At 45.1% G+C, this 26,850-nt stretch overlaps 2 protein-coding genes across 4 annotated transcripts in view; one reads left to right on the top strand and one right to left on the bottom strand.

Annotated features, from left to right (window-relative positions):
- The window catches only part of LOC6580858 (neurogenic protein mastermind), a 92,795-nt gene extending 81,918 nt beyond the window's left edge, over positions 1 to 10,877 (top strand). For all 3 annotated transcript variants that reach the window (XM_002006621.4, XM_044011310.1, XM_044011311.1), the window contains 3 exons: positions 8,153 to 8,426; positions 8,494 to 9,564; positions 9,628 to 10,877. In XM_002006621.4, the coding sequence (XP_002006657.2) occupies positions 8,153 to 8,426; positions 8,494 to 9,564; positions 9,628 to 10,289 (2,007 nt within the window). In that variant the 3' untranslated portion in view covers positions 10,290 to 10,877. The remainder of the gene's footprint in view (positions 1 to 8,152; positions 8,427 to 8,493; positions 9,565 to 9,627) is intronic.
- A 2,746-nt stretch (positions 10,878 to 13,623) lies between these two features.
- Positions 13,624 to 26,850, bottom strand: part of LOC6580859 — a 79,132-nt gene continuing 65,905 nt past the window's right edge. Inside the window, exons 3-13 of the mRNA XM_002006622.4 lie at positions 24,977 to 25,102; positions 24,561 to 24,892; positions 24,304 to 24,472; positions 23,893 to 24,087; positions 23,612 to 23,678; positions 21,633 to 22,088; positions 19,635 to 20,235; positions 17,657 to 19,567; positions 17,231 to 17,599; positions 16,106 to 17,011; positions 13,624 to 16,024 (exon numbers count right to left, since the gene is read on the bottom strand). Coding sequence (XP_002006658.3) covers positions 15,862 to 16,024; positions 16,106 to 17,011; positions 17,231 to 17,599; positions 17,657 to 19,567; positions 19,635 to 20,235; positions 21,633 to 22,088; positions 23,612 to 23,678; positions 23,893 to 24,087; positions 24,304 to 24,472; positions 24,561 to 24,892; positions 24,977 to 25,102 — 5,295 coding nt within the window. The 3' untranslated portion in view covers positions 13,624 to 15,861. The remainder of the gene's footprint in view (positions 16,025 to 16,105; positions 17,012 to 17,230; positions 17,600 to 17,656; positions 19,568 to 19,634; positions 20,236 to 21,632; positions 22,089 to 23,611; positions 23,679 to 23,892; positions 24,088 to 24,303; positions 24,473 to 24,560; positions 24,893 to 24,976; positions 25,103 to 26,850) is intronic.

Below are 26,850 nucleotides of genomic sequence, written 5' to 3' on the forward strand. Positions count from 1 at the left end.
CTACTTACTTACTTACTTATATTTTCATCTTATACACATATCGAACGCATCATTCATAGCAACTTTCGTCAAGTTCTTTTTGGATGACAAATATTTCAATCGTCAGCAAACTCTATAAATGCATCTCTCTCTCTCTCTCTCTCCCTCTCTCTCTCTCTTCCCCTGCTCCGGCTTGCATTCGCTATGGATTGCATTTAGTTGCTTCTTCTTCTTCGCTAGGCACTTGGCACGTTTCGTTTGGCATTTTAATATCGCATAGCAGCCAGAAAGCGCGCTGTGAGTCAGCCGCGAGTCGCGCGCGTTTCTGAGGCGTTTTTCTTACTGGGAATATGCTCACAGATGTTTGTTTAGCTGTTTCTGCCGCTTGCTGCGCCTCTGCTGTTGCCTCTGCCTCAGTTTCTTTCTCTGTCTCAGTCTGTGTCTCTGCTGCAGTCGCCACACAGCTGTGGCACACGAGTCATTCAGCAAAGAATTCTTCTCAATGCTATTTTGATTTCAATTTGTTTTGTTGTTGCCATGCAGCTGCTTTATCTATGAGATGCTTTAGCTCTGACTCACCTCAGCGAGCTTTATTAGCCATTATCAAAACGTTATCGCTGTAGTCCGCGATAAACGTATATTTTCTTATACCAGCTTGCTATATAGTCATCATATTGGTATCTATACGATATTATGCTGCGATCGCTCATAAGCCAATTACAGATTGAAATTGCATTCAGCTCATTGTTATTCTCATTATCTTCTCATTAGGAACGGCACGCAATGGCGATATATATAAATAAGTATCTTTAAATGACTTTCAGCCGTTTCTCAGCCAATTAGAGGGAAGAATTTTTTCAATTAAATTGAATTCTGACGTCATATAAGGCAAACAAATCATTTATTTTAGAGAACCTCTAGTAATGATTCCAATTATCTCAAATCGATACTCTTTGTAACTTTAGAAATCTTTGGTAAACCAATTGAAAGTTATTTTAATGAATGAAAATTCGTGGAATCGATGTAAAACAAGTTTTTGGTTAATTATTTCGAATATACTCGAGTGAATTTCTTAGAATCATAAAAATAGTTCCCTTTTTGTTTTATTTGAAATCGAAGAAGTCTTTAACCTATTGTTGGGAATTTGTTTCACTGTTCGCTCTTGAGGGATGGAATGGACTATTGATTGATACATAGAAGATATAGAACTTATTGATAGTTCAACCTTATTGTTTACATTATCTTCTAATTAAGGGTATATCCGCTATAGCTTTACTGAGAGGCTGAGTTTTTTGTGATTTGTATTATTTGCAGCTTTTGTCGGGTCATTTGCAGGATGTTCGTTACGGGGCCATTAACTTTGACAAGGTATCCATTAAAATGCATTCATAAATTTTACAGCTGTGTACCTGTGTGCGTGTACGTGTGCTGTGTGTGTATCTGTGTGTGTTCTGTATCATGTTGTCCAATGAGCTGGACTTTAAATTAAACCAACAAAGTAACAAATCGAATGCACTACGGCCCACAAAGCAGCCCAAATGATTTAAGCGGACAATTCCCTAGCCACCCTCACACACGTCACACACACACACACACACACACACACACACATGCACAACTACAGTCTGTGATGTAGTGCAGTTCACTTGTGGCTGGAGGCGGGGCAGACGTTGCATGTTTTGCTACTCTGTCTCGCTCACTCTGTAGCCTTCAATAGAGCAGCCCCATTTTGGAAAGGGGGCTCTTTAGTGTAAGCGGGTCCCGTTGCTCCCCTAGCTGTGCCCCGTTCCCCTGCCTTGCTTTTTGCATATGGCGCTCTCATGCCCATTTATGCCAAAATTTAATTTATAATTATTGCAAGTTTAATTTATGATCATTGACATGCTGCAGCACACACACACACACACATTAAGGTGGGGGATAGGGAGCTGTGTTTTGTAACTGAGATTGGGAGCGCTTTGTGTCTGTACTGTGTGCCCTGCATTGAGGGCCAAAGGGTTCGCTTGCATTGTGTGTGCTAACTGCAACTGTATCAAAAGTTTGCTCCCCCCTCACTCACACACACACACATACAGAGCACCCTCTCTCACTCTCTCTCTCTCTTTTGCTCTTGCTGCTAACTGTGCTTCTAGCTGCCTCTGTCTTGTGTTCATACATATATTGACATTTACCCTCGAGCCTGTTACTCGAATCCTTTGGGCCACTCACCGCTCGTTCAAACTTGCCAGCTTTTCTCTGCTTGTTGCTATTGATGTTGTTGTTGTCGTTGGACCTGATGAAAGTTGGCAATTACCCGAGAGATTCGAATTGAGAATGGCTATGTGGTCTAGAGAATATCCATAAAGCCTGGCTAACTGTTTGATTGAGAGAAACAAAAGTATGGACTTGAGAAAGACTCAAAGGGAAAGAGAGAGAGAGAGAGGGAGAAAAAGACGAGAGAGAGAGAGAGATAGAATCTATATACTTATAGATTAGTTCTAAAATGTCAAAGCTTTCAATATGTTGCGGCTGTCTGATTGACAATGAAGATAATATAACGCTGAATAAGTTCTGAATAAAAATACTTACTGAAAAACTTATCATCAATATGCCAACAGACAGATTACTGATCAAATAGTAGCACTTAGTAGTTAGCTAGTTAGTAGGATAACTGGTTTTGTGATATGATTGTATCAGTAATAATATAGAATAATGTAATGATAGTGAAATAGTGTGCTAATATGATATTAGGGTAGTATGATATCATCCTATCATATAGTATAAATTTTCTCTTTATCGGCTACAAGCTAAGCTCTAGAAAGAAAAAAATCGAACTAAAATCGATAGCAATTGAATTAATCCATAATAGATTTTCCTATTGGCTTTTCAAGTATCAGGATAAATTTCCAAACTTTATTTTGCCATTCATCCAATCACATCTATTCTATTTGCCAAAGACTAAGTCGCTAAATGGCATTAAAGCTTATGCTTAATAACATTTTAGTGCGCAGCTCCTTATTCGGCTGTCATTGCCAATTAAAAATCAAATTCGCTTCGCTTTAACGCCTCGCTAAATGAGATTTCTCCTGCGTCTCTCTCACTCGCTATCTCTCGCTCGCTCTTTTCACTAGACGTTGTCAAAAATTTCGTTAAATATCACGTGCACCTCCTGCAGGGACGGAGGCAGAGGCAGGAGCAGCTAGTTTATGTCACACAAATATCCAATGACAGAGACGCTTCCTCCTGTTTGCTGCGGCGCCCCTTCTCCGGAATATTAGAGTCCTGGCCAGGACGACACATTCTCTTGGCTTCATTTAGATTTTTTGGCTTCAGTGCCAAAAACAAAAAGAAAAACAAATAAGGGAAAACATCAAGAAAAACGGCGCAAAGGCAGTTCGCATCGGGGTGGCGGCTGTTGTCTCTCCCTGTGAGAAGGCGGGGGCTGCAGGGGCTGCTGTTTTGTTGCTAATTTCATTGACTCTGGGGCTGGGCCGCTGCCAAGTGCATCGTTCGATGAGTGGGCGGCTGTTGCTTCGCTTGTTTCAATTGCCTTCTGTACGCGCACTTATACCAACTCCAATTATCCTTCATCCTCTGCTCAAGAAGTGTAAGCGAATCGCTGCCAGCTTTGATGTAACTCGGTGGATCAATGAGCCAAACTTATTCCATTTAGTTCATACAGTCTGTAAGAGAAATTCTATGTGGGGCTGATATAATTAATATAAAGCTGTTATAAATCTGTGATGCAACAGATTGAGAATCTGTAAATAAATGTCTCAATGCTTATAACTCGAAGTTATTAGTTGTTTAACTTATGTTAAGTTAATATAGAGAACATATGTTACGATAACAGAGTCTGTAAGCCAGACTGTAGACTTCTCTGTTGCTAACATTGCTGCTGTTAGGGGTAAAGCTAACATATGGAACATTAACATGTTAAGCCGCATTGAGCCATTATCAGTCTGTAATCTCAGCATTAACAGTTGTCAAGCTTTGAAACGCATTTGATAAATACTTAGATAAATATATCATTATATAAAGTTGCCTTTTCTCATATTCATTTTCAATTATTTTAAGTGCCTGGGCAACAAGTTTGTTATTGTGTTGATTTGTGTTTGGTACAGTTGCGCTCTCAGTTTTCAACTAGTCAACTGTTCTTGTGTGTGTGTGTGTGTGTGTGTGTGTGGGTGGCTGCGTGTGTGTATATGGGGGCCAATAAGACGGAACAGCCCCCGAGGCTGAGTTGAAGTTTCATTTCTTTTTGTAGAGCGACCCCAACGCACACACACACACACACACACACATGTCACACACTCGCAGCAGCAGCAGCAGCAGCAGCACACATTGTGGCATAGTCACATATATCATTGTCAAGTCTATATGCAAGGCATACAGCCCCACCTCCTGCTCCTGCTCTTTCGTATGACTGGGCTGGCTATCCAAGCAGCATTCAAGTTGCCCTCTGCTCAAATATCAGTCCTTTTGCTTGGGGTAGGGGTAGGGTCGCGCGCTCTACATGCGGCAATCTTTTTGGCTTGTCAAATGCGCATTTCCTGCTTACGAGTCCTCACTGTATGTGTGTGTGTGTGTGTGTGGCTTGTGTGTGGGATGCCCGGTTTGTCTCCAGCGCAATCAATATGGCGGCGCTGGGGTAATAGCTTAGGATTTACGCGCACGGCTTACATAGTGTGAGAGAGAGAGAGAGCGAGAGAGAGAGAGAAAGTAAGAGAGACTCCTGCTGCTTCTTCTACTGCTTCAGCTCCTGGCTCTGCTCCTGTTCGTGGTTACGTCGCCAAACGCTCGCGCCAAGTCGTCGCAGTTACCTTTAAACTTTTTTATTGATATTTTATGTATGTAGTCCCGTTGCCCGACAGCTAGCACACACACTCACGCAACCCTCTAACCTCTGCTCTCTCCTGGCTTAAGCCTGGTCCTTCGACTGTGCCCATGTTTGTCCTTTTATGAAAGCTGCTGTAATGATTTGTTTTATGAAGTCGTTCTTCGTGTTGCCACCCACATCTACTTCCCCTCCCACTCCCTCTGCCATTCTCTGCCCCTCCCCCGCCCGTCGTTACCTCGAGCTGCGCCCCGAAGTATGCTAGTAAAAGTATGTTCGCCCACTTTGTTTGCCCAATGACTTAGTTATTGAGTCCTTACAAAGGATTTCTTTAAAGTAAATTACTTGAAGCGAAGCAGAGCGAATGCACTGCTGCTCACTCACCTGCCGCCGCTCTGATTAAATCGATCAAACATTCACTTTGATATAGGCATGTCCCAAGGGGCGAGTCGAGCTCTACTCCTTAATATGAGTATTTGGCATTAGTCTGGCCTGTGATATGAATGAATATTCATTTAGTTATTGCTCCGCCTGCTCTATATATTATGTATGAATATTCTATATCTTTTACGTAACTAATATCGTGATCAGACTCGAATATTCGAGTCGATATTTGCTGCAGTGTATTTCAGGGCAAAATTCCAAGTCATTTGCCTGTTCATTCAATGAGAAAATTTATATATCTTCCTTTCATATAAATTTAATAGAGCAATCAGATCTCAGGTTGACTAATTATGTGCAATTCTAAAGTCTAGGCATATAAATTTGATGCACTTCATATATTTGTAACTGTTTTTAAAAACAAACAAAATATCCTGGTATACAGTGCGTATACGCAATGTGCAGTTTGCAGGCAAATTTGCAGCTGCTCATCAAAAGGGCTGCCGCAGACGCATTCACGTGCGGCGCTTGCAAACGCATTTCACACCTTTTGCCAGTGGCATGCAAATGATTTATGAAAGGAGGCGGCTGGCTGGGTGAGACTGGAGAGGTGGATTGGGCGTGTCTATAGTGGGCTGCTGTGAGTTCGTTCGCTGTGGCAACAGTTGGCGTTAGCTGCTGTTGTTGCTGTTGTTGCTGTTGTTGCTGTTGGCACTAAACTTCAATTAGCTCAGCGAGTCCATGACTTTTAATCAGTGTACTTTATGCCATACTCACGCACGCACACACACACGCACTCTCCATGCATATGCGTGTGCCACAAAAACGCAATAAATTAAACCAACAAGCAATTACAACAACAATGGCCAAAGAGGCCACAAAGTTGCTTAGTGCGCCAAAAACCAACAGCCAGGCGAGGTCATCGAGAGACGCCGACTGCGACGCCAACTGCGACTGCGACAGCGACGTTGAAGTCGTGTCGCCAAGATTTATTGGCTGGCCTATGCGTCGCGTCGGCTCGAATATAGAGTTGACAATGATGTGGACGCGGACATGGACACAGACGAGGCTAAGGACAAGAACGAGGACGACTGCGAGGGCGAGGACGAGGACGAGGACGAGTGCGAGAACTAGAGACAAGGTGTTTGGCCAGGGCTAAACGATATGCCAGCCTAGAGAGGGAAATGCTGTGATATATACTTATTATATATTTGTATTTATTTATTATGCTAATCTAGATTCTCCTGTACGTCATTCACATGAAACATATACATCGTGATTGATTTGAAGGATGTCGCGTGCCTTGTCACGCGCCCATCTCTAGTTTACAGTTCAGTTGGCAACAACACGAGCTCCAGCACTTGGCATTGAAATGTGCCACGCAGTTGACCCCACTTTAGCCCCCTTTCCTGGTGGTGCTAGGCCTTTCCACACGACTAACAAATAAATTGCAAATATGAATATGAACTAGGAGCGGGCTTGAAGCAGCAGCAGCAACAGCAGAAACAGAATCAGAAGCTAAAGATCCGGGGAACACCCGCTAAAGTAGACACTGAAAAAGTGCCAAAAGATTTATGCCTCAATGTTGTTGTGTTGTGGCTGTCAGTGTCTGGCTGTGTGAGAGTTTGCCAGCTTAGCCATCAAATGGGACACGGATGCGGATGCGGATGCGGATGCGATTGCGAATGCGACTGCAGCTGCGCTTGATAATAAGCTTCAGCAGTCGACTCAATGTCTGCAACACCCACAGCAATAACCGACTTCCATTCAAGCCCAACCCCAACCTCCCCCCCTGTCACACTCTCAGAAGCTGGTGTTGACAGTCGTTGCGCAAGGGATGACAGCTGCAAGTGGAGTAGGTGGCGGGCAGGTCCTTAATGTGCTACACGGCCCAGGACGTGTCCGGGAATTAGCCTCAAAATCTTTGACTCTGGCTCAGGCAGTCAAATTCCACTGGATGCCCAAAACTGATGCAAATTGGAAAGCCTGTGAGTCAGGAGTAAGCAACAGGAAGAGGGACGAGGGTTGAGGAAAGCGAATAGCCAGACAGCGGGGATGCAATTAGTCGAGCCCAACCACTGGCGTTGAGCTTAAACATCGCGAAACTCCAACTAAAGTGATGAAAAATAAGCAGACTGCTGGACTAAGGATGACCAGAGAAGCCTTTAAAGAACTGATACTTCAATCAATCTCAGCTTCTTTAAAGCATATTTATATATAACAAGCAAACTCATATATATACACGTATGGGCTATACTTTGGGATATTGTTTATTGGATAACTTTTCTATATAATCTATATGCCATTTGTTTACATTAGTCGGAGCACAAATATTAGAATTTTAAATAACCTTTCTTTTGCGAATTCGGGGTAATCCAAAATCCGTAAATTGTAAAGTCTCTGTATTTATTACACGAACATACATGGTAAACCTAGAATCTCTTACTATTGCAGTGTTACACTCAGAAAGTCAAATAGAATTATATGATTTATCGAAAAAAAATGATACTGTGGCACTGCATTCGTATATTGGTATATTTATACATTTATTATTTCGTTGCGTTCTTGCGAACGGATGAATGGATATAGGAAATGAGGAATGAATGGACAGACGGGCATGGCTACAGCGACGCAGCTCTTCGCCCTGATGAAGAATATGTTCTATATGAGGTCTGCCACGTCTGCTCCTGTCAGTTCATAAAAACTGTATGGGTGACGAATTAATGCCTTAGATAGGGGCATTGTTGAACTCTTTGAGCTAGAACAAATGCAAAATTAGTATATTTAATGTTAATATCTATGTATCTCTAATTAAAGCCAACCTTTCTCTTAAGAACTTTGTTTCCATATCACTCAGTGACATTTGAGCTTATGTCTCCCGTCCAACGCATTCACATAACTGACTTAAATGCATTCGTTTCTCTCTTTAACAGTTATGGATTTTTAATTCACCTTTCCCTTCTTCTCTCTCCGTAGGTCTCTGCTGGGCAGCACTTGCACCTGAGCAGCGACATGAAGAGCAACGTTTCGGTTGCCGCGCAGCAGGGCGTCTTCTTCAGTCAGCAGCAGGCGCAGCAGCAGCAGCAACAACAGCAGCAACAGCAGCAGCAGCCGGGCAACTCCGGACCCAATCCACAGCAGCAGCAGCAGCAGCCGCACGGCGGCAATCCGGGTGGCAATGGCGGCAATCCGAATGGCCCCCAGCAGCAGCAGCAGCAGCAACCAAATCAAAATATGAACAATGCAAATGGTAAGCGAATCGAGGATTCTCAAGAGTAATGAAATATCTGAACTCATCCAATTATCACCGATTGCAGTACCCTCCGACGGCTTCTCGCTCTCCCAAAGCCAAAGCATGAACTTTACGCAGCAGCAGGCGGCGGCGGCGGCGGCAGCTGCTGCTGCACAACAGCAACAGGCAGCCGCCCAGCAGCAGCAGCAGGTGCCGCCCAACATGCGTCAGCGTCAAACGCAGGCGCAGGCAGCGGCAGCAGCGGCCGCCGCAGCGGCTGCCCAGGCGCAGGCAGCGGCCAATGCCAATGGCGGACCCGGCAGCAATGTGCCGCTGATGCAGCAGCAGCAGCAGCCGGGCGGCGTGCCCGTTGGGGCAGGCAGCGGCAACGCCGGCAGCGCAGGGGGGCCCAATAACGGTGCAATGAATCAGCTGGGCGGACCCATGGGCGGCATGCCGGGCATGCAGATGGGCGGACCCGGTGTGCCCATGAATCCCATGCAGATGAATCCGAATGGCGGCGCGCCCAACGCCCAGATGATGATGGGCGGTGGCAACGGTGGCCCGGTGCCGGTCCCAGCCGGCAGCCAGGCCAAGTTCCTGCAGCAGCAGCAGATGATGCGTGCCCAGGCCATGCAGCACCAGCAGCAGGTACAGCAGCACATGTCCGGCGCCCGTCCCCCGCCGCCCGAGTACAATGCGACCAAGGCGCAGCTGATGCAGGCGCAGATGATGCAGCAGACGGTGGGCGGCGGCGGCGTCGGTGGCGGTGTGGGCGTGGGCGTGGGTGGCAACGCAGCCGGCGGACGCTTCCCCAACAGCGCAGCCCAGGCAGCGGCCATGCGGCGCATGACCCAGCAGCCCATCCCGCCATCCGGGCCAATGATGCGACCCCAGCATGCCGCCATGTACATGCAGCAGCATGGTGGTGCGGGCGGCGGGCCACGCGGCGGCATGGGCGGACCGTACGGCGGCGGGCAGCCGCAGCAGCAACCTCAGCAGCAGCAGCGGCCGCCGAACGTGCAAGTGACGCCCGATGGCATGCCGATGGGCTCGCAGCAGGAGTGGCGCCACATGATGATGACGCAGCAGCAGCAGCAGATGGGCTTCGGACCGGGCGGACCCATGCGACAAGGGCCCGGCGGCTTTAACAGCGGTAAGCATCTGCAGACTGCAGTTTCTCGAGGGGTCAGCTCAACTAATGCTCTCTCTATGGCAGGCAACTTCATGCCCAATGGGGGACCCAATGCGCCGGGCAACGGGCCGAACAGCGGCATGATGTCCGGCCCGAACGGGCCGCAGATGCAGCTGACGCCCGCGCAAATGCAGCAGCAGCTGATGCGACAACAACAGCAGCACATGGGACCCGGCGGAGGAGGCGGCGGCGGCGGCGGCAACATGCAAATGCAACAGCTGCTGCAGCAGCAGCAGAGCGCGGCTGCTGGCGGCAACGGCGGCGGCGGCGGTGGAGGCGGCGGCATGATGGCCGCCCAGATGCAGATCAACAGCATGCACATGAGCCAGACCCAGCAGCAGATCACCATGCAGCAGCAGCAGCAGTTCGTCCAGAGCAGCAGCACGACAACAACACACCAGCAGCAGCAACAGTTGCTGCAGATGAGCCAGAGCGGGCCGGGACCCAGTAACAACAATGCCGCAGCGCAGGCGGTTGGCGGCGTTGGTGTTGGTGTGGGCGTGGGCGTGTCAACAATCGCGAGCGCCAGCTCCATTAGCCAGACGATCAACTCGGTGGTGGCCAACTCGAATGACTTGTGCCTCGAATTCCTCGACAGCCTGCCGGTGGACAGCAACTTCTCCACGCAGGATCTGATCAACTCGCTGGACAACGACAACTTTAACATACAGGACATTTTGCAGTAGACCAATAGCGAGAGAGAGACAGATAGAGAGAATGCGAAAGAAAGAATGCGAAATCAAAAGGATGCCAGCACCAGCCTAACGAACACCAGCACCAAGCTAGCCACCATAACCAACCAACCAACCAACCAACCAACCAACCAATTGTTGCCTGTTTTTGTTTAATTTTTTTGTTGCCTGTTGTTGTTATTGCCTCCCCCCGTGAGACCTCATCCCCTGTTTGTTGATTGTGTGAATTTTAGAAGCTAAGTTCGTTTCGATGTACTTTAATTTGGGACTTTACTGTATTATTAGCCGCTAGAGCTGACCGCCTCGTTTCTGGGGCACAGGGCAGCAACGGTCCAAGGCGGGCGAGCGCTGGGGGCGTGGCAGCGGCAGCGGCCAGTACGCAAACATTCCATAAGCTACAAATATATATTTCCACGTATATATGTATATTTGAATAATAATTCGAGCAAAAGTATTCAAAAGCAGCCCCAAAAAAAAAAAAAAAAAAAAAAAAACAAAATATATATACATTTAAAAAATGAAGAGAAAATAGTAAAGCACATAGATATACCCTCACCCATACACTCGCAGAACTTAAGCACTTGTACTTAATGCAATTTGGCCACGCCCAGCGCACAGTTCGCCCGCCCACATTTCATTTTACTTAAGCAAAACTAAAAAAAAAAGCAAAACAAAAAAATACGAAAAAGAAAGATAAAAACGTAAATGGAACCAACAACAAAACAAAAGAAAACTTTTTAACAAACGCGTCAGAAAGATGAAGAAAAAAAACTAAAAAAAAAAAAGAGAAAATAATTGTACATTTTTTATATTGTATTTAATTTAATTTACATTTTTTTACATGAAAAAAGAAAATCGCGAACGTAGAAAACCGAAAAAAGAAAACACAAAAAAAAAAGAGTAAAAGCAAAAATATTGGTGATATTTTAATTGCTTACAGACACACACACATATATATACAGAAGAATGAGAAATTTTACAGTTAGAGCGGAGAAACAGTTATTATTAATTATTATTATTGTACATTATTTTTGAGTAACAATTAAGTTTATATGAAATTTGAAAGAGAAGCAAGAGCAAACGCGGAGCAACAATGCGAATTAAGCGCAAAAACAACAAAAACATATTTAATGAACAAAATTATATATATATAGAGATATATATACACATTAAAAATATATATAAATTTAGTATATATATATTGAAAACTTATAATTAAATATACTACGCGTAGTTTTTTGGTAGTGAAAAGCGTGCATAAAGCCCTTAAAATTAGTAGTTTGTTAAATAAATTTATATACATACATATATATATATGTACAACAGACACACACAAAAGAAATAGAAATACACACACAAAAAAACAAACAAATACACATATACCATATATGCATCTTGATAGGTGTATATATATATATATATTCGATTAGGAGCGCTAACAATTATTGAACTAGATATCTAAGGAAACACAGCCGAATACATTTTTAGCTAGATGCGTTTTTGGCCACGTTACCAAGTGACGTCGTGCCTCAGCAGCCCACTTGACAAAAATGATAAGAGATTCCAGCTATGAAATTATTATACAACATTTAATTAGCGCAATTCCATAAGTCCATAAGTTAAATAGTTCAGATCGGTTCCATTCTCACTCAGCTCAGAGGCCATACAAAATTCGACAGCAGACACTTCCAGAAATAAATACATCCATATATACATATAAATAGAGCAGCAAATTAATAGATAATGCCTAGATCGAATGTTGATCGAGCACAGAAACACACTCACACTCACACTGACACACACAGACAAAGACACGCCTAGAAAACAAACGCGTAGCCCAAAGTATTTAAGCCGCAAACAAACAAAAACAAAACGAGAAACTAACAAAAAATTATTATTAAACAATTATTATAATAAAAAAATACGCGAATTGTAGTTTGTAATTAATTATACGAAACCAACTTGTTTAAAAAAAAAAAAAAAAAAAAAAAAAAAAAAAAAAAAAAAGCTCGCAAATTATATTATATTATATAGTATATATCTATATACATTATTATTATTACTATATACAATATGGCATATTATTATTACATATATATATATATATATACGAGTACAGATCTATATATATACATATACATATATACTGAAAACTTGCAATTCAATCGAGGCGCAGCAAGTTGCAAGCAATTGCAAGTAAAACACAACCACAACTCGATATCAATTAAAAGCAAACAGCTGCCAGCGGCAAACCAAAACTTTAACAACTTACAAAAACAAAACAAAAAGAGAAACTAAAAACAAACTTCAAAAGCAAATGCAAATTAATTTTAGCTCATAATTTACATACAACAACAAAAACAAAAAGCGCCTTTTGCTGCATTTTGTCTTGTTTTTATCCTTATTTTTATTTCCTGTTTTATTTTTTTAATTTAGCCAAATTATGTTTTGTGTACAAGTCTTCGGTTTGCCGTTTTGTTGTCCTCCAGGATGCGCAACAAAACTTCTGTGTCAACAACTCGGGACCCAAACGAATTGTTGGCAATACAAAAACAAAAACTACAAACATTTGTAGATTTTCTTTTAATATTAAAGAAACCAGACAGAAAAAAAAAAAAAACAAAAGCAACAAAATAAAATAGTAAAATATTACTTTTGTAAATAAATAAACCTTAATTCTTTTATTTTCTTGGGCAGTTGGATACTCTCTTTTAATTATGCAGAAATAGTCAATCAATAAAGGTATTGCATTGTAAATGTAGTTAATTGGTGAATGACAATCTAAGAGCTGGATTAGATGATCGGATTTGATTTGATTTGATGCCCCTCAATGAAAATAATATTCGATTCGATTTTAAATATTTGCAATGTGACATTGTTGGCAAATGGTCACGGCACATTTAATACTTTGACGAAGAAGGTTCTCATCATCCTGCCTTGATTAAGCGAATTTCCGAGCTACTGGATTCTTGAGTGACCCATTCCGTTGACTCTCAGCTTGTCATTCTACAGGGGAACTAAAATATGCAAAAAATTAAAACGTAGTTGCATTGATGGGCTTGAAAGTGGAATTTGTGGAACTCCACCCAAAATTCTAGTAAAACAGTAGCCGACACATGTTGATTTAAAAATACCATTGAAGACATGCTATGAGATGGAGTTAATAAAATTTTTGTCTGCCAATCAAAGTACCTCGGTCCAGCGAGCTCAAAGCGCAATATGCTTTGGAAATCGGAGATGATATCTACGAAGGCAGCTGAAAATCTATATCTTCAAAATTTACAGAACAGGAATTGTGTTAAGGTAATTAAAAAGAATCCATTGATGTGTTTTTCATTCATATTTATTGATTTCTGTATACGCATGTTCATAATACATAATTGCATATTTTATGACTTATAATAAATATATTCCATAATTGTAAATACATGCATTTAATGTGTGCTTATGTAAGTGTATGTGTGGCTTTGTATGTGTGCTTCAATTGTTTAACATTATATTTGTGAATAGTACGCATATTATGCACGCTTATTTTGCATGTACTCGATATTTGTATGTATTTATGTTTATACTTATGTGGGTGTGTGTATTTATGTCTATGTGTGTCTCAATGTGTGGTTATAGGTTTATATAGTTTCACTTAGGTAGGACTTGCATGAGCACTCGACATGGTTAACTTAAACATAGAACAAGCTTAGCTAAAATCAAAAGGGTATAATGTAAGGGAAGCGCGGAGAAGAAGGATAGGAATGGACGAGGGCATAGGCGGAGATTTCGAACTAAGAACGATTTAAAAATAATTAGCAACTATTGCGAGAACTAAATAGTGTGCTACATCTAATTAGAAGCTAGCTTTGCCAATATATATTCATATATATATGTATGTGTATGTGTGTGTGTGTACTGTTGTGTATAATAACTTTTCAACACTTAGACGCTAGTGCAAAGGTGCGGCCTGCCAATTCTAAATGTTTAAGTGTTTAGCTTACTAATATCGTAATTAGTATATTAATTATTTTAATGTTAAATGGTTTGCGACACTTCGAACGGGATTTGTTTAAATAATGTAAATGCCATTGCTGGTTGCTGTTTGCATTAGTTGAGTTTTTAGATGTTATTATTGCTAGTAATCAATTTCAAATGTTGCCTGTGACATGTCGCACTATTATGCAATAAAATCAGCCTTAGTTATAATAATTGTTACTCGGTCGTACGCATGTCTCCAAGTCGAGGCTCGTTAACAATATTTGCGGCAAGGGCCGGAGTTGCTTGAGAACCTCTTTCAATTTTCATATTCCATATTCCATATTAGAATCGTAATGGTATATAATTTGCAGTTTTATTTAATTATTGTTTATAATTATTATGTATGTTGCTCTTTTTATTTTACTTTGTAATACTTGCGCAAGTTAAAGTTCTTCTCTAAAAAACAATTATACAAAAACGGTGTTAAAAGTAAAAACCTGTAAATTTTACTAGCAAAAATTCACGTGTTTGTAGAATTGTATTAAATATGCTGTTTAAAAATGCCTTTAATTGTTAAGTAGTTAATTAGGTAAGTGGTTTACTTCGTGTCTCTCTCTTCGTCTTTCCTCCAATTAGACTCGACTTGACAATTCAGCTAAATGCGCAAATTCAAATTCAATTAGTATTGTTATTATTAATTATTATTGTTATTGTTATTATTTCTGTTTGTCTAAAATGTTTCTCTAAAACTGTGTGTGAGAGTTTCGAATGTTTTGTGCATGTTGCTGAATGGATGGATACTGAAATGCACTTGAAACAATGAACTAGCCCCTAGTTAAACGCTCCATACTTATTCTAAAAGTGAATTGCATTTGTTGTGGATGTATATTCGAGATTTGCTTCGGCTATTTTCCACATCGAATACGACAATTTTCACTTGTGCAGCTCGAAAAGAAACTGAGCCAATTGACAACTGACCATCAGTTTGGCTCAGTTTGTTTTCAATTGCTATTAACTTATATATATATTTACGATTTACATATGTGTATTAAGAGTTTTACTTAAATATTGCAAACATGTTTCAAATTCTCAATTCAAAGTTTGAATCCTTTTCTTCCTTTCTTTTGTTTGAGTTTCTTTGCTGCGCCTACGCCGCGTACATAAATTTATATCACACGCAATAAATATATAATTGTTAAAATAATAGAATATTTGTTTTCGTATTCCGAAATTCAGAATCAAAGAAATTAAAAATCGTGCTCGTGCCTTTTCGCGTAATTAACTAATTATCATATCCGTTTTTTCTTTTTTATCGTTTTCTTTTACGTTTTGAGTTCTCGTTTATGTTTTTACATCCATATTTTCGTAATTTAATTATTCATCGATAGCATTTGCATACAAGTTGATTCGAAGCATGCGTGTGCATGTGTGTTGTGTGGGTGTGAGTATGGTGGGCATGTGTGTCTGTATGAGTGCAGCTATTCGTTGTGAATGGCAATGACTGTTGCTGTTTTGCTTTGTAATTCTAATTAACGTTTAAACGTTTTTGGCAAATTGTTGAACGATCAATCAATTGATCGATAAGTTATCGATGGCTGCTCTAGTGCAGTCTATGGTGATTGGCCTTGGGCATGGCGCCTACAATGCGCACACGCCCCAAGGTGCCAACTGCGCCAGCGCCAGCGCCACCAGACAGCCGCTGATGCTGCTGCTGTTGTTGCTGCTGTTGCTGCTGCTGCTGGTGCTGTTGCTGTTGTTGCTGCAGCAATTGCAGCTGCTGCTGGTGACGCTGCTGCTGCTGCAGTAGCTGTTGCTGGTGCTGCTGTTGCAGCTGCTGTTGCTGTTGCTGCTGGAGTTGCTGTTGCTGCTGCTGCTGTGGATGATACTGCGGCGCATGCTTGGCATCATTGCAGTCACAAAATTGAGGAGGCGGCGCCAACACCAGATTCTCGGTGCACAGCTGCAGATTGTTGTTGCCCGGCTGCGATACAGCGCTGGCAGCAGCAACAGCCGCAGAGGGCACTGCCACCAACTGGCCGCTGGGCAGCATGCCCACAATGTGCGTGGCCAGCTGCTGCTGTTGCTGTAGCAGATGCTGCTGCTGCGTGGGCTCGCCGTCGCTGTCCGCCTCGAGAGGGGGTGGCAGCTGCACCAACGATACGGCTGTGGTGCGTGTGGCGCCCCGCTGCATGGCAATGGCCGCCGCCTGCTTGCGCGTCAAGGAGTTGTGCCGCTGGAATGCCTTGGCCGGCGGCGAGGGACTCAATTCGCCATCGTCGTCATCGAGATCGGATCGCTGCTCCAGCTCCGAGTCGTGGCCCTTGTGTAGCTGCTGCTGCTGCTTGGCCACCAGGGCGGCGGTGCTGGCGCCACCAGCGGCCGCTGCTTTGGCTTTGAGTATCTGCTGCAAGTGTTGTTGGTGCGCCAGTTGCTGTTGCTGTTGCTGCAGTATCTGCTGCTGTGTGGCAATCAGCTTTATGTTGGGATTCGCTTGGTGTTGCTGCAGCAGCTGCTGCTGCTGCTGTTGCTGCTGGTGGTGAACATTGGGTATGCGACCGAGCACCTGAGGACTGAGCACGGGCTGATTCGACTTGATTTGAGTGGTGCTGCCTGGCAGCTTGGTGGCAACCATTGCTGCTGGCTTAGCGCCGCTCAGCTGCTGCTGCTGCTGTTGTATAACCGGCGCATGTTGCTGCTGCACCAGCTGCTTAACAGTCAGTGTAGTTGTTGCTGGCGCTGCTGCTGGCGCTGTCGCTGCGGCTGCTGCTGTCATGCTGCTGCTGTTGTTGTTGTGGTTGCTGCTGGCATTGTTGTTTAGATTGGAGCTGCTGGTCTTAGTGGCCGCCTCGTAGGCAGCTGCAGCATGCGCCACATTTGTGCCACCATTAATGCTGTTGCTGTTGCTGTTGGTGTTACTGTTACTGTTGCTGCTGCTGTTGATGCTGTTGCTGTTGGCGTTGACTGATGATGCTCCAATACTGATGGTTGTCTTGGCCATGGGTTTGACTGGTGGATCCGGTATGGTCTTCGGCTCCTCCACAATAGTCACGCTCGGCTTCTTCTTGATGGTATCCGTGGGCTTGGCAGCGCACGTGGCGAGCAACTCCTGGTCACTGCTGACGCCCGAGCTGCTGTTGTCGCACTCATCCTCGCCAGCAGCAGGCTGTGGCAGCAATTGTTGCTGCTGGGGCTGCTGCTGCTGCTGCTCCTCTTCCTTCTTGAGAAAGCCATTGGGCGAGGACTTGGAGGTCTTCAGATTGCTCCGAATGCGCTGTATCTCCTCCACGGACAGCGAGTGCGAAATGGAGGCACCTGAGCCAGAGGCAGAGCTGCTGCCACTGAGGAGGAACACATATTAGTAAAAGGATGATGGGAGCAGAGCCACTGGAACTTACCTGCCCTGGCTGTTGCCACTGGTCTCCGGCACGTCGAACAGCGCAATTTTCTCATTGAGCTTCGTGTTGCGGGCCACCAGAATCGAGTTCTCATCCTCGCCGTCCGACTCGCTGCAGCTGTAGTCCGGCTCGGGTATGGGCGGTGCTGGACCAGCAACAGTTGCTGACGCACTTGCAGTGCCATTTGAATGTTGCTGCTGCTGCTGCTGTTGTTGCGTTGCTGCTGGCGGCGGTGGTGGTGCAGGTGGCGATTGTGGTGCAGCCGCTGCTGCTGTCGGCTGCTGCTGCACCTGTGGCGCTGCATAGTGGGAGCCCACTGGAGCAGGAGCCTGTGGACGCAGCTGTGTTGGTGCTGCATACTGACTGACATGTTGCTGCTGTTGTTGCTGCTGCTGTTGCTGCTGTGACTGTGGTTCCTGCTGGGTTTTCTCCTGCGCCTGCCGCAGCTTCCAGGCCATCACGTTGCGCAGCTCCTGCGGCGAGGCGTAGATCTTGGCATTGGCCGATGGATTGAAGCTGCTCTGGACACCGTCGATGGCCGCCGAGGTGACTGCGTCGTTCTCCGCACGCTTCTTCAGCTTCTGCTGCAGCGATATTGTGCTCTCGTACTCCGAGACACTGCTACGCGTCTCCACCTTCACCACCTGGCCCACTGGAGGAGGCGGTGGTGGGTGGTTGGGTGGCGGTAGCACGGCACCAGCTGCACCCGCCCCACCTTTGCTCTCCTTGTCGCCCGTCGTGTTGAGGCGCTGCAGTGAGGCGTGCAACGTGGCCACGTCGTCCTGCGAGTGATGTCCTTTGCCTGCGGCCTGCCAGATGGACGAGGCCGAGCCGTGCAGCTGCGGTCCGTGCAGATCGGGCGTTGAGTGAAAGCGCTTCAGATCCCGACCACTGCCAGCGACCGCTCCGCCCACAGTGGGCGTGGCCACGGGCTTGCCACGCAGTGTGCCGCTGCCGTGCTTGGTTCGCGCCGTCTTCTGGCGCTTCATCTCGGCCACGCTGCCGTAGACTTGTGGGCCAGTGCGCATTGGCGACCCGTTTGCGCCGGGAGGCGTGGCAGCACCACTGTCCGTGCCCGACTGGAAGCGCGAACTGGTCATCATGGTGGCGTAGCGATTGGCATTGCTGGCCCCGCCCTCGCCCTGCTGTCGCTGGAAGAGCTCCTCCAGCTCGGCGGCGGTGATGCGACTCGATGTGGGCCGCGCCTTGATGCTGGCCGTGCGCAGCTGCACCGGCGTGCCCGGATGTGTGGGCGTGGGCGTGGCGATCGACTCAACCGAATTGGACTTGGCATGCGGCACCTGCTCCTCCTGCTCCTTCTCGCCTCCGTTCTCCAGGCCCGCCACCATCGACTTGGCCCTGGCCCGACCCACGCTCAGCGTAGTCTTTGGATCGCGGCGCGGTGGCATCGGCGCCATGCGAACACTGCCTCCGCCGGTCGAGCCGCCGCCGCCGGCATGGCTGCCCGGACCCATGGACATCTTGCGAGGCAGCGTAGCGCATTGGCGATGTGCGCTCTGCGGCGTGCTGGGTCCACTGGACAGATGCTGGCTGCCGGCGCGGGCCCCGCTGGGCAAGTACTGGGCGCTGGCCTGCATCTGAAGCGGAAACTGGGGCGAGACGACGGTCATGTTGACCAGGGCGCCGGCGGAGCGTATCATCTCGACGACCTGCTCATGCGAAGCGGCGCTCACATCCTCCCCGTTGATGGTGAGCAGAAAGTCCCCGGGCCGCAGTCCCGCCATGTCGGCCACACCGCCCGGATCCACGTCGTCCAAGTACTGGAGCGCCGGGAAGCGCTCTGACGGACGCAGTTGCATCAGCTGAGAACTGGCCTTAGCGCCGCGCAAAATGAAGCCGAAGCCACGCTTAGCCCGGTGCAACACAACTGAGCGAGGCGCGTTGTAGGCGCTAGAAATATATTTGAAAAAAAAATATATATATATATTAGAAATATATATGAAATCAATTTGCTTACCTCTTCTTGATGCGTGGCGCTGTGGCGCTGCTGTACTGTCCAATCGAATTGTTGACCATGTCCTCGGGCTGCTGCTGCCCCTGCTGCTGCTGCTGGCAGGAGCCGTTGCTGGTCATGGAGAGCGAGGGCGACTGATGCGGCTGCTGGAGCAGCGTACTGGAGCTGCCGGAGTGGCCGCCCAGGCTGAGCTGTGGGGAGCCCTGGTAGGAGCCTGGCTGGACCTGTTGTGCCTGCAGCACCTGATGTTGCTGCTGCTGCTGTTGGTGTTGGTGTTGCTGGGGGGCCATGCCCGTGCTGGCGGTCATCACGTTGGTGATGTGCTTCTGGCGCAGATTCACCTCCTGGACGCAATCGGCGGGGAAGAAGCCCGACTGATTGGTGCCGCGCACATACCCCTCGAGGAGGCCGCAATCGGTGCTGCCCACCACCTCGATCACGTCGCCCGGCTGGAGGCGTATGTGACCCACCGTGTTGCCCGCATAGGGCTCCATGCACACCACCGTGGTGCTGGGATGTCCAATGGAGCAAGCGGCCGAGTCCGAGTTGGTGCCCACGCCCGACGAGTCGCTGATGATGTCGCTGGTGTCTCCCAGTGACTTATCTGTTTGGAATGCGAAAGTGGAGACGCAAGTTAGTCGATGCATCAGTGGGGCAAGGGACCTGGAGCTAGCTCAGCAGAGACAGAGACAACATCGAGGCGAGGATGGCGATTGCATGCGTATGCTATGACTAGTGGCTGGGCTTCAAGAAAGAGCGACAGAGAGAGATAGAGAGAAAGAGACAGCACGAGAAAGCGTTGCGTGGATGGTTGAAAGAGTTGCAAATCACAAAGAACTGGGACTCACAGTTAAGAAATGAGTACAGATTGGACTTTGAACAATGATATAATATACATACATATTTAAGAATTAAGAAGTATTTCTTGAGAGAGGTATGAAATATCATCTTGTTTGGGTGAGTATTGGTAGATATTAAGTGAATGTTGATATTTGAATTGCAATTTAGTTACTTTGGGCAAGTAAAAAGACGCAGGTCGACTTGGTCATACGCTAGTTATTTTATTTGCGATTTTTAAAATGTGCTATGGATGTGTATTTGTAAAGGAAACCCCTTGGCGCTTTTGCCGATTTACCAAACGTCTTGTTGAACAACTTCTGTGTTAAACTAGCTTTCTGAATTGTTAATCGATTATTTGAAAATAAACTAAAATCGGCGTGTGCATTATCTGCAATTTTGCAAATCTCAAATCTTTAGCTTTTTAGGTTATGAGGAGATCGACGCGTTCCCACATACAGACGGACGAACAGGCAGTGGGATATCACTAAATCGACCCAGCTCATCCTCACAAGCAAGAAATATATACTTTATGGGGTCATCTTATAACTGTTTCAAACATTTTGACTGAACAATTTCAATTCAGTAGGTTCAGAGTATCAAAATAACTTAAAGGTGACTAAAATAAATTATGTTCAGAGCTTCTTTTGTACAGTTACATCTCAAACGGTAGCGACTGTAACCCATCTGGTTGAGGCTGCGTATAGCTCTGTAAGTCTATTAGAAAATCATATTCATAGAGTAGAGATATGATTTGCGTGATTCGCTTTAGCTAATGAAACGCTGATACGATGACAACTTATCGATAGCTGAGCCAGCATGACATATCGGCCTGAAGAAGTGCTTATATAAATAGATATTAAATATAATAATTTGTGGATTGAGTATATAGACATATTCAATAATTTGACAGACATGCACTCTTAGTATTCGGTTTATATATGGAAAGTTAACTAAGTCTTAATTGGGCTAGTTCTAAGAGACATGCTTAAGTTATGGCAATTGTTATACTTAACCTCTGGCTGACCTTATATAGACATAGTGAATATGTATAGTATAATGAAATCAAAACATATGCTCGTCGATTTAAATGTATGGAAATTAAAAACTTATATACTTAAAGCGAACATAGGTCAAAGGCGAAATCAAAGTAAATTTCATTACCTGTCACAATGCTGATGTCGTCTTCGTGCGAGCGATGTCCCGACGAGCCCTCGGATAGACTCGAGCTGGCCGAGCTGTAGGCGCCCAGCATGTGCTCCGATGGACAGGGCGAGGGCGGGCCGTGCAGCTGCAGATGCGGCTGCTGGTGCTGGTGCTGGTGGTGCAAGTGCTGCTGCACGTGCTGATGGCTGTGGGGCTGTTGGTGGTTCGGATGGGTCAGATGGTGGTGTGGCGGCTGCAGCTGCTGCAGCTCACGTCGCGTAAGCGTGCCCATCGCCCCATTGCCGCCATTCACACACACCGGCTGCTGGCCACCCGGCCCCGGCACAGCGCCTGCACCACCGAGCCCACCGGCAGCCGCTGCCAGCAGCGCAGCGCCAGCGGCCCCATTGGCGCTCAGCCAACCGATGCCCGAACGGCGTTTCGGATTGTAGCGTGGCGGTCCCCGGAAGGGTACTGCGGTTGTGGATTAAGGATAGTTTGCGATTTATACGTGTGTATTTGTAGGTGTATGTTGTTGTTGTAATAATTGTTGTTGTTATTGTAATTGTTGTTGTGGGAGGAGTTTTGTCAGTCAGCTGAACTTGTGTGTAGCGGCTTGGAGATTGGCTTAAGTTAGGGAGGGGGTCTATTGCATATTGCCGTTAGCTATGGTTACGTATTTTTGTCACATTATGTGGCCGCGTTTCATCCGGATTGCGGTTTTTTATGGCTTATGAGGGCAAAGCCACTCCAGAGTTGAGCAAGCCTTCCTCAGACAATAAAAACCGTTAGCTAACATAGCGGTAAAGTTCTAGAAGACTGTCACTGCTCACCTCTAGCGCTCTACTCAATCTTCAATTGGGGGTTTAATTCACAAATCAAAATACGTAGTAGTGAGATGAGAAATGATAAGGATATTCCTAGACCACTTCCTAGGGGCTCTAGCACTTACATCAAAGGTACACCAAAGGCTCTGTTACTTACTGTACTTACTGCTCTGATGTATATACACACACGCATATATAGTTGCATAAATATATGTCTGTATATTTATACATGTAACTGACCATATCATAAAGCAAAACGGAACATTCTAAGAATGTTGGCAAAATGAAAACTGATTTAAATGCAATGAGAATAATTCGATTACTATGTAGATAAATCGATAACAATAATTAAGTAACGTTTAACAAAACAGCCAAGAGAGACACAAACAGAGAAACAGAGAGACATACATATATAGATAGAGAAGAATGATATGAGAGAGTCAAACGAGTACGAGCAAAAATTGAAACGAATTACAGTTACGATTAAGTACTAATTGTATATGTAAAGAGAGAGAAAAACGAGTCAAGCAAAGGCAAGGCAAATACATATACATATACATATGTATGTATATATGTTATATATAGAGTTGTATAAGTAGCGTTTGTTATATAATAGGATCAGCATTTTATATTACATTGAGATATGATGGATGTATGTATGAAAAATGATTTAGATTTCGATTTGAGAAGACCTAAATGATGGAATGAGTGATATATATATGTATATATGATTTTTGAAATGATCTGTTTGGGTGTCTTTGAGAACTGAATATTGGGATGGCGGGACTAATAGTGATTAAAACAGAGTATTCAATAAACTAAGTACTGATTGGAATCGATCTAGCTATAGATTGAGTAGAGGATTAAGTTGAGCAAAATCAAAAGAATTGAAACCAAATTGTGACAAAAATGGGATTAACTGAGGGTTGAACGGGACAAGAGATGAGTAAGAGGTACGATATGGCAATGTCAATGTCGAGTACGAGTCAATGGGATTGGTCGATGCGTATCGGAAACGTTAAGATCAATCACTCTATAGTCAGTCAATCATGCAAATATATTGGATAACCACTATAATTGCGAATTCACAGATTGATTGATCAACGTTTCCCACTTTGTGTGAGTGCGAATGAATTGTTGTATGACTGTGGTACGCTCTCTTGCACTCACCTATATCCTCCGATTTGTAGTTCTCAATGATCTCAGCTAGTTCCAAGTTGCCAGCGATGACCGCAACCTAAGGTAGACAGAGTTTTATTAGCCGACCGTGAAACCAGAAGCAAAAGCATTCAATTCGTATAGACTACAAGCAAACTACGTGAAGAAGTACCAGCTATAACTACGAGTACCTTATATTACGAGTATATTACGTTACATTACGTTACGTTACGTTGTTTGTAGCCTAAAAGTGTTTTATGTTATTGAATTTGGATTGGCTTTGTTTTAAATACCTGATAGGGAGTTTGGTTGGCAAAGTTCTGGGCACCGCGTTGTGCGCCGCGAAAGAGAAGCATTCTAGCACAAGCCTCTTGGTTGTTAACAGCGCAAACATGCAACGGGCTGTTACCGGACGCATTGCGTCCATCCATGTCAGCACCGTAGAACAACAAGTGCTCCAAGTGCTGCACTAGGCCGTGCCGACAGGCCTAATCACAGTTTAACAATAGTTAGGGCAAGCGTTTAAAGTTAGACAGAAGAGAAGTAAAAATCAATTAGCAAATACGTTTCTTAACTGTCCCAGCACCTTCGCACCAAAGTTCTCTCAATTTTGGATAGGCAGCGGGGTCATTCACAAGAACCAAGAGTGAGCTCAGTCGTATAGAGAAGATGTTAGCAACCATTTGGACCCGTCACCGACTTACCTGGTGCACCTCGTTCCAGCCCTGGCTGTCCTGTATGCCCAACGTGGCGTGGTCATGCAGCAGGCTCTCCGTAATCTTTGCGTCGCATTTGCGTGTTATTGAAATGTAAAGGGGCGTTATGCCACGCCCGTCACGATAATTGGGCGAGGCGCCAAGCTCCAGGAGCGTGCTGCGAGAATTGAATATGGATTAGTATAAAATCAAATATAATGGAAGCAGATTTAAACCCCATTTATGGAAAACTTGTGGAGACCCACCTGACCGCCTCGAGCGAATCGTGTTCGACAGCTCGATGGAGCGCTGTGGTGCCATCCTTGGTGCGGTAGTCCAGCAGAGCACCGCCATTGACCAGAGCAATGAGCAGCTTGTTGGGCTTCTTGGCACCGGTGGCCACCGAGAGCGGCGTCTCGCCGCTTTCCGAGCAGTGAAAATTTGGATCCAGGCCCTTGGCACACATCTTGGCTATCTTCTCCACATGGCCCCCATTGATGCAGTCCAAGAAGCGACGCAGGTTGGCACGCGTGTGCAGCGCCTTCAGCTGGCGCTCGTCCAGTGTGAGCATTTTATACACGCGACGCTTGTACTTGAGCTGCAACGGACAGCAGAGAGAATAAGAGAAGTTGGGGTCAGTCAAGTCCATTGTATACATGTATGCTTGATAGATGGTACTAACCTCAAGGTAACCGACGGGTCCATTGAATGGATAGTCGCCCAAGCGCCGCTCCTCGTCCAGAAACTTGCCCGCTTTCCCATTCGAGGGTGGTGCAAAGAGGCCATAGTTGAAGCTCTCCTTCAGCTCCTGCAACAAGAAGAGGAAAGAATAGAGGATGAGTTATATTCCGTGACTCTGACAGCATTGAGTGCTGGCTTCTGCCTCGTCCATAAGGTGTGCCATTCACGTGCTCAAGTTGTTCATTTTTCACACGCACAACCTCTCACACACATGCATTGCCACCCACACATGCACAGAAAAGACTTCCTGCTTGCGTTGGGTGAAGCGCCCGATGCGGGCGGATTCACAATGCTGCCGCTAATGAGCGCGTGACAACAGCGCCATCTAGCGATTGCCAATGCATCATACGTATGCACCGTCTGTTCTGAAAAATGGTATATGGGTTCTCAGCACACATAAATTACAATTAGAGAGTTTATAAGGTAAGATAGATGCATCCGTTTATTATGGGCGTCATAAGTCCCATTTTAATTGCAAACAGAGAATGGCGCAGTCGTTTATGCCCGTCTGAAAAAGTTCTCATTTGTCTACCGTTGCTTTAAGTGGCAATTTCTTCTTTTAATTATAAAAAAAATGCTCCAGCACTAACAAGCAACAGAGCCAACTTCCGTAACGTTTTCCTATGCATTCGAGGGCAACTCCTTCCCCACTCCGTCTACATACATATATACACATATGTATGTATGTATGCGCCCTGAAGTCTCAAGTGTATAACTGGTGACATTGCCAGTGCATTAATTATGCAAAGTGCGTGTTACGTGCACACATCTGTGCACCCAGAATTGGGTACGGATTAGAATTTGGGGATCTGTTACCCTTGCGGAGAGCTCATACATCCTAATGCGACAAATGTGGCTATTAAATAGGACACACTCAGTGCTAGAAAGTCGTTTGTCAAAATTATTATGAAGGGTTTTTTAAAAATTACATTAATATGAAAGTAGAAAAAAGTTTTTCATGTTCCTCAACTCCACTTGTTCGCTTCAAAGGGATACTTGAAGGCTTTTATGTTTTTCATGGATCTCTAAATGAGCAAAAGGCAAGATTGATGCTGAAAGCTACAAGTTTTTTAAATACAGCATAATATCATACTATATAATTTACTTCATATCTGTAGTTTTACATATATTATCTTTATTTTGATATGCAAGACAAGAAAATTACTGCATTTAATTCTTAGTAAATTAGTAAATTTAATTATTTGTAAAGTAAATCTGAAATACATTAGAATCCGGCTATAACGACTCCGTCCGTACGATTTTGCAACGAAAATGCTGGTCCTCAAACAAACTTATATGGATATAACGATAGCCCCTTGAGCGTCGTTATAACCGAATTCTACTGTATTACTGGGTTTTCCACAGAACTAGACACGAATATAGAGGAACATTTGATATATATTTCATTATCTACATACATACTTCGTGAAAAACTATGCGCTTATAGATAGTTCTCTTTCCGTTTTCAGCTAATGTTGGCCAATAAGCCTCCTCAACTATTTAGTACGTAAAACTAGCCTCCCCACGTAACTCGGCAGCCGTAAGAGTTATTTCCGGCTTTCAGCTGTTGTTATGGAACTACAAATCGCAAATATGCAGCTCTGGCGCCACCCTCGGCTCTCGCGGCATAAACATAAATTTCCACCACACAAACTACGACGCCCCCAAATAACAGGCGCACCCTAATACTCCTGCTACTCCTGCTGCGACTCCCACGTCCCCACTGCTCCCGTTGCACACGTTAACTTTCGTGCGCCAAATGGTTTTTACGGCCTCCCTTACTCCGGCCACTGCTTCTTCCCTCTTTTTAACCCC

The sequence above is a fragment of the Drosophila mojavensis genome, unplaced genomic scaffold (assembly GCF_018153725.1).
Source record: "Drosophila mojavensis isolate 15081-1352.22 unplaced genomic scaffold, ASM1815372v1 contig_81, whole genome shotgun sequence".
NCBI lineage: Eukaryota > Metazoa > Arthropoda > Insecta > Diptera > Drosophilidae > Drosophila > Drosophila mojavensis.